This window comes from Lissotriton vulgaris, chromosome 10 (genome assembly GCF_964263255.1).
Source record: "Lissotriton vulgaris chromosome 10, aLisVul1.2, whole genome shotgun sequence".
Taxonomy (NCBI): domain Eukaryota; kingdom Metazoa; phylum Chordata; class Amphibia; order Caudata; family Salamandridae; genus Lissotriton; species Lissotriton vulgaris.
The window spans coordinates 50,516,653-50,530,094 of record NC_141698.1 but is presented as its reverse complement, the minus strand read 5'-3'; the positions used below and the strand labels follow the sequence as shown (position 1 = coordinate 50,530,094).

Below are 13,442 nucleotides of genomic sequence, written 5' to 3'. Positions count from 1 at the left end.
TATTGGCTGTAGCATATTTTCCTGCATTTACCAATGCTTGTTCCTCGTCTGCTTCTCTTATCAGTTTCCCGCCACCGAAATACGGTTAACATCCACTTTGGTAGAACTCAATTTTCATAAAGTTTTGTCTTTTACTATCACAGCATTTATTTAACAATTTATCCCCCGGAGAGACGGCCCAGAGAGAGGCCATGTAAGGTGCACATGCGTCAAAAAAGTCAATAGCGATTCTTTAATTGATATTTTTAAGGAATTGCAATTAAAGAATTGCTATTGCCTATGCATGTAGGAATATCAAAAAAATTGTGATTCCTACACATTCCTTAATTGCGACTCGCAAATTGCGAGTCGCAATTTAGGAATTGCTTCCCATTCATTCCTATGGGCCTAGAGGCCCATAAGAATGAATGGGAATTGCATGCGCAATTTTCGAGTACCCAATAGGTACTCGCAATTTGCGCATGCAATTTCAAGGGTGCCAAAAGGACACCCTGCTGCACCCCTGAAATGTGAATGTATCCACATGTTGCGCACACTCATGCCCCAAGGGCATATGTGTGTGTAACATGGGACTTTGAAAAATGCACTTTAGTGCTTTTTTCAAAGAAATCGCAAATTACCATCAACTTTAGATTGACGGTAATTTGCTATTCCTATTTGCGAAATCGCACTTTTTACTGTTTAATGCATTGCATTTAAGGAATCACAATTCGCGATTCATTAATGCAATCTCAATTTAAGTAATAGCAAATTTTGTGATTATTTAAATTGCGATTTTTGCATTTGGAATGATGCATCCCAAATGCAAAAATACCAGTCGCAAAGGGGCAGATTCTGCTAATCTGCCCGTCTGCGACCGGTTTTTATGTTGCTGCATGTGGCCCTAAGTGATTTGCACAGGATGTTGGGTAGCACCCGCCAAACTCAAACCAGACCTCAGCTCTCAAGTCAGCAGCTCTGGCCGCTGGGCCATATCCTCTCCACTCCTGTGTTATCTATCAGGGAGCTCTTTCCTTCTCCCAAGGATGATTGTTCAAAACAGCTCTTTATTCATTACATAGCCGAAACCGATGCATTACCAATGCTTGTTTATTTTTTTCCCCAATCCTACTTTTTTCTCCGATGCTGTACAACACCGCCAAAGGGGCATTAGCAAATCCAATACGTCTCAACAGCAAGAACTATTGGTTTTGCCAATGCTCGTTTTACATTCCCATGCAAGCACTGATCGCATTCCGATACTCTCCGCGTAGGCAAGAGACTCCTTAGTTTTTTTAATTCCAGAAATGATGTTGTAATCAACATTAATTTCCTGCTTCTAAACCTCGCGCACACCAGCCAACCTCATCTCCTTTATAGACCAACCTACAGCCACACACATTCAATCATACACCGGAAGAGAATCCAACACCCGATCAAACTAAAGCCTTATAGCGCCTTGGGACCTGGCCAATGCTGCGAAGCGCTATCATTCGAGAAAGGGTTTGGAAAGCATGAATATAAATACAATGTTATTTTAACTTTTGATACATATGTTTTTGGAGGGACGCGGGCCCTCTGACAGGTTACGGGGGCACCCCCAAGCCCTCGAACAGGGTTCGGGGGCACCGTGCCCGTCTCCGGCTGCTGCAGCACACACTGCCCGGCTGCAGCTCTCTGCCCACTCCAACCCGCACTGAGGGCAGGCCCGGCGGCGGCCCTCAGTGCCTCCCACAATGCTCTCCCGGCTCCACGTGACAGGCTCGTCACACAGTGAGGATTCCTCTTCTGGTTGGGGGAAAAAAAGGAGAAAAAAAATAATAAAAGGAGAAAAAAAAATACTGAGAATGTAGCAAATATCCGGAGGGCGCTCAGGGGCTGGCAGCAGCGGGAGGGAGAACCAGGAAGAAGGGGGCGAGAGTGGAGGAGTGCGCAGGCGCTATGAGAAAGGAGGGAGCGTGTGTGCGAGAGGAGGAGAGCGTGGAGAAGGGAGGGAGTGGGGGAGACTGGAAGAGAAGGGGAGAGACTGAAAGGGAAGGGGGAACTGGAAGGGAGTGAGGGGTAGAGGAAGAGGAGGAAGCGCAGGTGCTGACAGGTGTGGGATAGCGCCTTGAGTCCCTGGCACCGCTCTGCAGCCTCTCACTGTGCGTGAAGGGAGCCTCCAGCCCTTGCCCTGTGGAGAGAGGGGTGTGTGTACCTGCCTTGGAGCAGAGCGCGGGCTTTGCGGATCCCCGCTTTCACCTGTCTCTACGTGTGATCTTAGGCCAATTAAAGGATTCGGACTGCACAGGAGAGACCCTGCCTCCATCAGACCTTGCCACCGCCCGGGCGCCTGCTGGATCCGGGCAGCGTGCTTCTAGGCGCCACCCACCGCCTAAGGGTGTGTGAGAGGCCCGCACCTGGGGGACGGCACTCGGAGGGCTGTTGTCCCCCACACAGCACAGGACGGCTCTGGACCCAGCACCACAACAAGCCGGGAGGAGGCGCACGCTTTCCGCCACCCCCAGGATGCGCTGCCTCCGGAGGGGCCGCCCTTGCATCACGGGGCCCCGGCCGCGGGCCCTGGAGGGCTGAGCCTGGATTGACCCGGAGTGGGCTGAGGTGACGGGGCTCGGAGGCCAGCAGACGGCGCACCATGGACACCTCGGCCAGCCTCAGCGGTGAGCACAACACACGCACGCGCACACTACTGCTGTAGAGAGGCCATGTAAAGGTACACACATACTACTGTGGAGAGGCCATGTAAAGGTACACACATACACACTACTGCTGTAGAGAGGCCATGTAAAGGTACACACATACACACTACTGCTGTGGAGAGGCCATGTAAAGGTACACACATACACACCTCTGCTGTGGAGAGGCCATGTAAAGGTACACACATACACACTACTGCTGTGGAGAGGCCATGTAAAGGTACACACACACACACACACACACACACACACCTCTGCTGTGGAGAGGCCATGTAAAGGTACACACACACACACACACACACACCTCTGCTGTAGAGAAGCCATGTAAAGGTACACACACACACTACTGCTGTGGAGAGGCCATGTAAAGGTACACACACACACACACACACACACCTCTGCTGTGGAGAGGCCATGTAAAGGTACACACACACACACACACACACAGGCCATGTAAAGGTACACACATACACACTACTGCTGTGGAGAGGCCATGTAAAGGTACACACATACACACTACTGCTGTGGAGAGGCCATGTAAAGGTACACACATACACACTACTGCTGTGGAGAGGCCATGTAAAGGTACACACACACACACACACACACCTCTGCTGTGGAGAGGCCATGTAAAGGTACACACACACACACACACACACACACCTCTGCTGTGGAGAGGCCATGTAAAGGTACACACACACACACACACACACACACCTCTGCTGTAGAGAAGCCATGTAAAGGTACACACACTACTGCTGTGGAGAGGCCATGTAAAGGTACACACACACACACACATACACACCTCTGCTGTGGAGAGGCCATGTAAAGGTACACACTACTGCTGTGGAGAGGCCATGTAAAGGTACACACACACACACACACACACACACACCTCTGCTGTGGAGAGGCCATGTAAAGGTACACACACACACCTCTGCTGTAGAGAAGCCATGTAAAGGTACACACACACACACACACACATACCTCTGCTGTGGAGAGGCCATGTAAAGGTACACACACACACACACACACACACCTCTGCTGTGGAGAGGCCATGTAAAGGTACACACATACACACTACTGCTGTGGAGAGGCCATGTAAAGGTACACACATACACACTACTGCTGTGGAGAGGCCATGTAAAGGTACACACACACACACACACACACACACACACACACACACACACCTCTGCTGTGGAGAGGCCATGTAAAGGTACACACACACACACACACACACACACACACACACACACACCTCTGCTGTGGAGAGGCCATGTAAAGGTACACACACACACACACACACACACACCTCTGCTGTAGAGAAGTCATGTAAAGGTACACACACACACACTACTGCTGTGGAGAGGCCATGTAAAGGTACACACACACACACACACACACCTCTGCTGTAGAGAAGCCATGTAAAGGTACACACACACACACTACTGCTGTGGAGAGGCCAGGTAAAGGTACATACACTGCTGTGGAGAGGCCATGTAAAGGTACACACACGCACACACACTGCTGTGGAGAGGCCATGTAAAGGTACACACGCACACACACTGCTGTGGAGAGGCCATGTAAAGGTACACAGATACACACTACTGCTGTGGAGAGGCCATGTAAAGGTACACACACACACACACACACACACCTCTGCTGTGGAGAGGCCATGTAAAGGTACACACACACACACACACACACCTCTGCTGTGGAGAGGCCATGTAAAGGTACACACACACACACACACACACACACACCTCTGCTGTAGAGAAGCCATGTAAAGGTACACACACACACACACTACTGCTGTGGAGAGGCCATGTAAAGGTACACACACACACACACACACACCTCTGCTGTGGAGAGGCCATGTAAAGGTACACACACACACACACACACACCTCTGCTGTGGAGAGGCCATGTAAAGGTACACACACACACACACACACCTCTGCTGTGGAGAGGCCATGTAAAGGTACACACATACACACTACTGCTGTGGAGAGGCCATGTAAAGGTACACACATACACACTACTGCTGTGGAGAGGCCATGTAAAGGTACACACATACACACTACTGCTGTGGAGAGGCCATGTAAAGGTACACACACACACACACACACACACACACACACACACACACACACACACACACACCTCTGCTGTGGAGAGGCCATGTAAAGGTACACACACACACACACACACACACACACACACACACCTCTGCTGTGGAGAGGCCATGTAAAGGTACACACACACACACACACACACACACCTCTGCTGTAGAGAAGCCATGTAAAGGTACACACACACACACTACTGCTGTGGAGAGGCCATGTAAAGGTACACACACACACACACACACCTCTGCTGTAGAGAAGCCATGTAAAGGTACACACACACACACTACTGCTGTGGAGAGGCCAGGTAAAGGTACACACACTGCTGTGGAGAGGCCATGTAAAGGTACACACACGCACACACACTGCTGTGGAGAGGCCATGTAAAGGTACACACGCACACACACTGCTGTGGAGAGGCCATGTAAAGGTACACACATACACACTACTGCTGTGGAGAGGCCATGTAAAGGTACACACACACACTACTGCTGTGGAGAGGCCATGTAAAGGTACACACATACACACACACTGCTGTGGAGAGGCCATGTAAAGGTACACACACACACTACTGCTGTGGAGAGGCCATGTAAAGGTACACACACACTACTGTGGAGAGGCCATGTAACACACACACACTACTGCTGTGGAGAGCCATGTAAATGTACACACATACACACTACTACTGTGGAGAGGTCTTGTAAAGGTACACTACACGCACACATAGCTGTAGAGAGGCCATGTAAAGGGACAGACACACCCGCGCACACCACTGTGGAGAGAGGCCCTATAAAGATACACACATACTCTCACACTGCTGTGGAGAGGCCATGTAAAGGTACACAGACCCATGCCACTACTGCTGTAGAGCGGCCATGAAATGTTTCGGGAAGCGGTTGTTGACACACCCCACGCATGGACCTGACATCATGTGGCGGGGGAGGGAGTATTTTGGCTCTCGCTGAGGGGTGCAGTCATCATGACAGGAGTAGGTCTGTGAGCGATAAATACAGGGGGGGGGGGGGGGGTGTAGCAACCATGGCTGGAAGGCTGCAGCGCTCACTGCCCGAGGAATGTAGTGTCTATGACAGGCTGATTGGAGGTTCTGTAGTGATCGCCCCTGGGTGAGATATACATGGATCACCACTGCATGGGGGGGGGGGGGGAGTACAGATAATTACTGTATGGGGGGGGTGGATCTTAACTGCATGAGTGGTTGTCGGCATCATCGCTGCAAGGATGGGTTTGGCGCGTCTGGATCATCACCTGATGGGGTGAGCTGGGATGATGACTAGAAGGAGGCTAAGTGTCATCACTGGAGGGGGTTTAGGGGTCATCACAGGAGGGTGTGTAGAGATCATCACTTAGAGGGGGTGTGGAGATCATCACTTTGAAATGGGTGTAGCGATCATCGCTTTGAGGTGGGTGTAGGGATCATCACTTTGAGGGGGTGTGGGGATCATCACTTTGAAATGGGTGTAGGGATCATCACTTTGAGGTGGGTGTAGGGTTCATCACTTTGAGGGTGTGTAGGGATCATCACTTTGAGGTGGGTGTAGGGATCATTCCCTTGATGGTGTGTAAGGATCATCACTTTGAGGGTGTGTAGGAATCATAACTTTGAGGTGGGTGTAGGGATCAGCACTTTGGGAGGTGTAGGGAGCATCACTTTGAGATGGGTGTAGGGATCAGCACTTTGGGAGGTGTAGGGATCATCACTTTTGAGGGTGTGTAGGGGTCATCCCTTTGAGGGTGTGTAGGGGTCATCCCTTTCAGGGTGTGTAGGGATCATCCCTTTGAGTGTGTAGGGATCATCACTTTGAGGTGGGTGTAGGGATCATCACTTTGAGGGTGTGTAGGCATCAGCACTTTGAGGGGGTGGAGGAATCAGCACTTTGAGTGGTGTAGGGATCATCACTTTGAGGTGGGTGTAGGGATCATCATTTTGAGGTGGGTGTAGGGATCATCACTTTGAGGGTGTGTAGGGATCATCACTTTGAGGGTGTGTAGGGATCATCACTTTGAGGTGGGTGTAGGGATCATCACTTTGAGGGGGTGTAGGGAACATCACTTTGGAAGGTGTAGGGATCATTACTTTGAGGTGGGTGTAGGGATCATCACTTTGAGGTGGGTGTAGGGATCATCAATTTGAGGGTGTGTAGAGATCATCACTTTGAGGGGGTGTAGGGATCATCACTTTGAGGGGGTGTAGGGATCATCACTTTGGGAGGTGTAGGGATCATCACTTTGAGGGGGTGTAGAGATGATCAATTTGATGGTGTGTAGGGATCATCACTTTGAGGGGATGTAGGGATCATCACTTTGAGGGTATGTATTAATCAACACTTTGAGGTGGGTGTAGCGATCATCACTTTGAGGTGGGTGTGGGGATCACCACTTTGAGGGTGTGTGTGGGGATCACCACTTTGAGGGTGTGTGTGGGGATCACCACTTTGAGGGTGTGTGTGGGGATCACCACTTTGAGGGTGTGTGTGGGGATCACCACTTTGAGGGTGTGTGTGGGGATCACCACTTTGAGGTGGCTGTAGGGATCATCACTTTGAGGTGGGCCTAGGGATCATCACTTTGGGAGGTGTAGCGATCATCACTTTCAGGTGGATGTAGGGATCATCACTTTAAGGGTGTGTAGGGATCATCACTTTGAGGTTGGTGTAGGGATCATCACTTTGGGAGGTGTAGGGATCATCACTTTGAGGTGGGTGTAGGGATCATCATTTTGAGGGTGTGGAGGGATCATCACTGTGAGGTGGGTGTAGGGATCATCACTTTAGGAGGTGTAGGGATCATCACTTTGAGGTGGGCGTAGGGATCATTACTTTGAGGGTGTGTAGGGATCATCACTTTGAGGTGGGTGTAGGGATCAGCACTTTGAGGTTGGTGTACAGATCTTGACTTTGAGGTGGTGTAGGGATCATGACTTTGAGGAAGTGTAGGGATCATCACTATGAGGTGAGTGTAGGGATCATCACTTTGAGAGGGGTTAGGGATCATCACTTTGAGGGGGTGTAGGGATCATCACATTGAGGTGGGTGTAGGGATCAGCAGTTTGAGTGGTGTAGGGATCATCTCTTTGAGGTGGGTGTAGGGATCATCACTTTGATGGTTTGTAGGGATCATCACTTTGAGGGGGTGTAGGGATCATCACTATGAGGGGGTGTAGGGATCATCACTGTGAGGAGGTGTGGGGATCATCACTTTGAGGGGATGTAGGGATCATCACTTTGAGCGGTTGTAGGGATCATCAATTTGAGGTGGGTGTAGGGATCATCACTTTGAATGGTGTAAGGATAATCACGTTGAGGTGGATGTAGGGATCATCACTTTGAGGGGGTGTAGGGGGAACATCACTTTGAGGGGGTGTAGGGATCATCACCTTGACGAGGTGTAGGGATCATCACCTGGAGGAGGAGTTGTAGGGATCATCACTTTGAGGGGGTATAGGGATCATCACTTTGAAGTGGGTGTAGGGATCATCACTTTGAAGTGGGTGTAGGGATCATCACTTTGAAGTGGGTGTAGGGATCATCACTTTGAGGTGGGTGTAGGGATCATCACTTTGAGGGTGTGTAGGGATCATCACTTTGAGGAGGTGTAGGGATCATCATTTTGAGGGGTTGTAGGGATCATCACTTTGAGGGTATGTAGTGTTCATCACTTTGACGGTGTGTAGGGATCATCACTTTGAGGGTGTTTAGGGATCATCACTTTGAGGGAGTGTAAGGATTATCACTTTGATGGAGTGTAGGGATCATCACTTTGAGGGTGTGTAGGGATCATCACTTTGAGAGTGTGTAATGATCATCACTTTGAGTGGTGTGTAGGGATCATCACTTTGAGGGGTGTAGGGATCATCACTTTGAGGAGGTGTAAGGATAATTTCTTTGAGGAGGTGTAGAGATCATCACTTTGAGGTGGGTGTAGGGATCATCACTTTGAGGAGGTGTAGGGATCATCACTTTGAGGAGGTGTAAGGATAATCACTTTGAGGAGGTGTAAGGATCATCACTTTGAGGTGGGTGTAGGGATCATGAGTTTGAGGGGGTGTAGGGATCATCACTTTGAGGAGGTGCAGGGATCATAACTTTGAGGAGGTGTAGGGATCATCACTTTGAGGGTGCGTAGGGATCATCACTTTGAGGTGGGTGTAGGGATTATCACTTTGTGGGTGTGTAGGGATTATCACTTTGAGTTTGGTGTAGGGATCTTCACTTTGAGGTGGGTTTAGGGATGATCACTTTGAGGTGGGTTTAGGGATGCTCACTTTGAGGGTGTGTAGGGATCTTCACTTTGAGGGTGTGTAGGGATCATCGCATTGAGTGGAGTAGGGATCATCACTTTGAGGGGGTGGAGGGATCATCACATTGAGTGGTGTAGGGATCATTACTTTGAGGTGGGTGTAGGGATCATCACTTTGAGGGTGTGTAGGGATCATCACTTTGAGGAGGTGTAGGGATCATCACTTTGAGGGGTTTAGGGATCATCATTTTGAGGGGGTGTAGGGATCATCACTTTGAGTGGGTGTAGGGATCATCACTTTGAGGGTGTGTGGAAATCATCACTTTGAGGGGGGTAGGGATCATCCCTTTGAGGTGGATGTAGGGATAATCCCTTTGAAGTAGGGGTAGGAATCATCATTATGAGTGGTGTAGGGATCATCACTTTGAGGGTGTGTAGGGATCATCACTTTGAGGGTGTGTAGGGATCATCACTTTGAGGGGGTGTAGGGATCATCACTTTGAGTGGGTGTGGGGATCATCACTTTGAGGGTGTGTGGAAATCATCACTTTGAGGGGGGTAGGGATCATCCCTTTGAGGTGGATGTAGGGATAATCCCTTTGGAGTATGGGTAGGGATCATCATTATGAGTGGTGTAGGGATCATCACTTTGAGGTGTGTGTAGGGATCATCAATTTGAGGGTGTGTAGGGATCATCACTTTGAGTTTGGTGTAGGGATCATCACTTTGAGGTGGGTTTAGGGATGATCACTTTGAGGGTGTGTAGGGATCATCACTTTGAGGGTGTGCAGGGATCATCACTTTGAGGGTGTGTAGGGATCATCACTTTGAGGGTGTGTAGGGATCATCACTTTGAGTGGGTGTAGGGATCATCACTTTGAGTGGTTGTAGGGATCATCACTTTGAAGAGGTGTAAGGATAATCAATTTGAGGAGGTTTAGGGATCATCACTTTGAGTGGTTGTAGGGATCATCAGTTTGAGGGGGTGTAGGGATTATTACTTTGATGGTGTGTAGTGATCATCACTTTAAGGGGTGTAGGGATCATCACTTTGAAGAGGTGTAAGGATAATCACTTTGAGGAGGTTTAGGGATCATTTTTTTGAGGAGGTGTAGGGATCATCACTTTGAGGTGGGTGTAGGGATCATCCCTTTGAGGGTGTGTATGGATTATCACTTTGATGGTGTGTAGTGATCATCACTTTGCGGGGTGTAGGGATCATCACTTTGAGGAGGTGTAAGGATAATCACTTTGAGGAGGTTTAGGGATCATCACGTTGAGGAGGTGTAGGGATCATCACTTTGAGGTGGGTGTAGGGATCATCACTTTGAGGGTGTGCAGGGATCATCTCTTTGAGGGCGTGTAGGGATCATCACTTTGAGGTGGGTGTAGGGATCATCACTTTGAGGTGGGTGTAGGGATTATCACTTTGTGAGTGTGTAGGGATTATCACTTTGAGTTTGGTGTAGGGATCTTCACTTTGACGTGGGTTTAGGGATGATCACTTTGAGGGTGTGTAGGGATCTTCACTTTCAGGGTCTGTAGGGATCATCACATTGAGTGGAGTAGGGATCATCACTTTGAAGGGGTGGAGGGATCATCACTTTGAGCGGTGTAGGGATCATCACTTTGAGGTGGGTGTAGGGATCATCACTTTGAGGGTGTGTAGGGATCATCACTTTGAGGAGGTGTAGGGATCATCACTTTGATGGGTTGTAGGGATCATCACTTTGAGGGTATGTAGGGATCATCACTTTGAGGGTGTGTAGGGATCATCACTTTGAGGGTGTGTAGGGATCATCACTTTGAGGGTGTTTAGGGATCATCACTTTGAGGGTGTTGAGGGATCATCACTTTGAGGGAGTGTAGGGATTATCACGTTGATGGAGTGTAGGGATCATCACTTTGAGGGTGTGTAGGGATCATCACTTTGAGGGTGTGTAATGATCATCACTTTGAGGTGGGTGTAGGGATCATCACTTTGAGGATGCGTAGGGATCATCACTTTGAGTGGTGTGTAGGGATCATCCCTTTGAGGGGTGTAGGGATCATCACTTTGAGGAGGTGTAAGGATAATTTATTTGAGGAGGTGTAGGGATCATCACTTTGAGGTGGGTGTAGGGATCATCACTTTGAGGTGGGTGTAGGGATCATCACTTTGAGGAGGTGTAAGGATAATCACTTTGAGGAGGTGTAAGGATCATCACTTTGAGGTGGGTGTAGGGATCATCAGTTTGAGGGGGTGTAGGGATTATCACTTTGATGGTATGTAGTGATCATCACTTTGAGGGGTGTAGGGATCATCACTTTGAAGAGGTGTAAGGATAATCACTTTGAGGAGGTTTAGGGATCATCAATTTGAGGACTTGCAGGGATCATCACTTTGAGATGGGTGTAGGGATCATCACTTTGAGGGTGTGTAGGGATCATCACTTTGAGGAGGTGTAGGGATCATCACTTTGAGGTGGGTGTAGGGATCATCACTTTGAGGGTGTGTAGGGATCATCACTTTGAGGAGGTGTAGGGATCATCACTTTGATGGGTTGTAGGGATCATCACTTTGAGGGTATGTAGGGATCATCACTTTGAGGGTGTGTAGGGATCATCACTTTGAGGGTGTGTAGGGATCATCACTTTGAGGGTGTTTAGGGATCATCACATTGAGGGTGTTGAGGGATCATCACTTTGAGGGTGTGTAATGATCATCACTTTGAGGTGGGTGTAGGGATCATCACTTTGAGGATGCGTAGGGATCATCACTTTGAGTGGTGTGTAGGGATCATCCCTTTGAGGGGTGTAGGGATCATCACTTTGAGGAGGTGTAAGGATAATTTATTTGAGGAGGTGTAGGGATCATCACTTTGAGGTGGGTGTAGGGATCATCACTTTGAGTTGGGTGTAGGGATCATCACTTTGAGGAGGTGTAAGGATAATCACTTTGAGGAGGTGTAAGGATCATCACTTTGAGGTGGGTGTAGGGATCATCAGTTTGAGGGGGTGTAGGGATTATCACTTTGATGGTATGTAGTGATCATCACTTTGAGGGGTGTAGGGATCATCACTTTGAAGAGGTGTAAGGATAATCACTTTGAGGAGGTTTAGGGATCATCAATTTGAGGACTTGTAGGGATCATCACTTTGAGATGGGCGTAGGAATCATCCCTTTGAGGGTGTGTAGGGATTATCACTTTTATGGTGTGTAGTGATCATCACTTTGAGGGGTGAAGGGATCATCACTTTGAGGAGGTATAAGGATAATCACTTTGAGGAGGTGTAGGGATCATCACTTTGAGGAGGTGTAGGGATCATCACTTTGAGGAGGTGTAGGGATCATCACTTTGAGATGGGTGTAGAGATCATCACTTTGAGGGTATGTAGGGATCATCACTTTGAGGTGGGTGTAGGGATCATCACTTTGAGGTGTGTGTAGGGATCATCAATTTGAGGGTGTGTAGGGATCATCACTTTGAGTTTGGTGTAGGGATCATCACTTTGAGGTGGGTTTAGGGATGATCACTTTGAGGGTGTGTAGGGATCATCACTTTGAGGGTGTGTAGGGATCATCACTTTGAGGGTGTGTAGGGATCATCACTTTGAGGGTGTGTAGGGATCATCACTTTGAGTGGGTGTAGGGATCATCACTTTGAGTGGTTGTAGGGATCATCACTTTGAAGAGGTGTAAGGATAATCAATTTGAGGAGGTTTAGGGATCATCATTTTGAGTGGTTGTAGGGATCATCAGTTTGAGGGGGTGTAGGGATTATTACTTTGATGGTGTGTAGTGATCATCACTTTAAGGGGTGTAGGGATCATCACTTTGAAGAGGTGTAAGGATAATCACTTTGAGGAGGTTTAGGGATCATTTTTTTGAGGAGGTGTAGGGATCATCACTTTGAGGTGGGTGTAGGGATCATCCCTTTGAGGGTGTGTATGGATTATCACTTTGATGGTGTGTAGTGATCATCACTTTGCGGGGTGTAGGGATCATCACTTTGAGGAGGTGTAAGGATAATCACTTTGAGGAGGTTTAGGGATCATCACGTTGAGTAGGTGTAGGGATCATCACTTTGAGGTGGGTGTAGGGATCATCACTTTGAGGGTGTGTAGGAATCATCTCTTTGAGGGCGTGTAGGGATCATCACTTTGAGGTGGGTGTAGGGATCATCACTTTGAGGTGGGTGTAGGGATTATCACTTTGTGAGTGTGTAGGGATTATCACTTTGAGTTTGGTGTAGGGATCTTCACTTTGACGTGGGTTTAGGGATGATCACTTTGAGGGTGTGTAGGGATCTTCACTTTCAGGGTGTGTAGGGATCATCACATTGAGTGGAGTAGGGATCATCACTTTGAGGGGATGGAGGGATCATCACATTGAGTGGTA

At 48.7% G+C, this 13,442-nt stretch overlaps 1 protein-coding gene across 1 annotated transcript in view; it reads left to right on the top strand.

Moving 5' to 3' along the window:
• Positions 1–1,922: 1,922 nt before the first annotated feature.
• ELK1 (ETS transcription factor ELK1) overlaps positions 1,923–13,442 on the top strand; it is a 146,357-nt gene continuing 134,837 nt past the window's right edge. Inside the window, exon 1 of the mRNA XM_086940431.1 lies at positions 1,923–2,639. Within this exon, the coding sequence (XP_086796557.1) occupies positions 2,615–2,639 (25 nt within the window). The 5' untranslated portion in view covers positions 1,923–2,614. The remainder of the gene's footprint in view (positions 2,640–13,442) is intronic.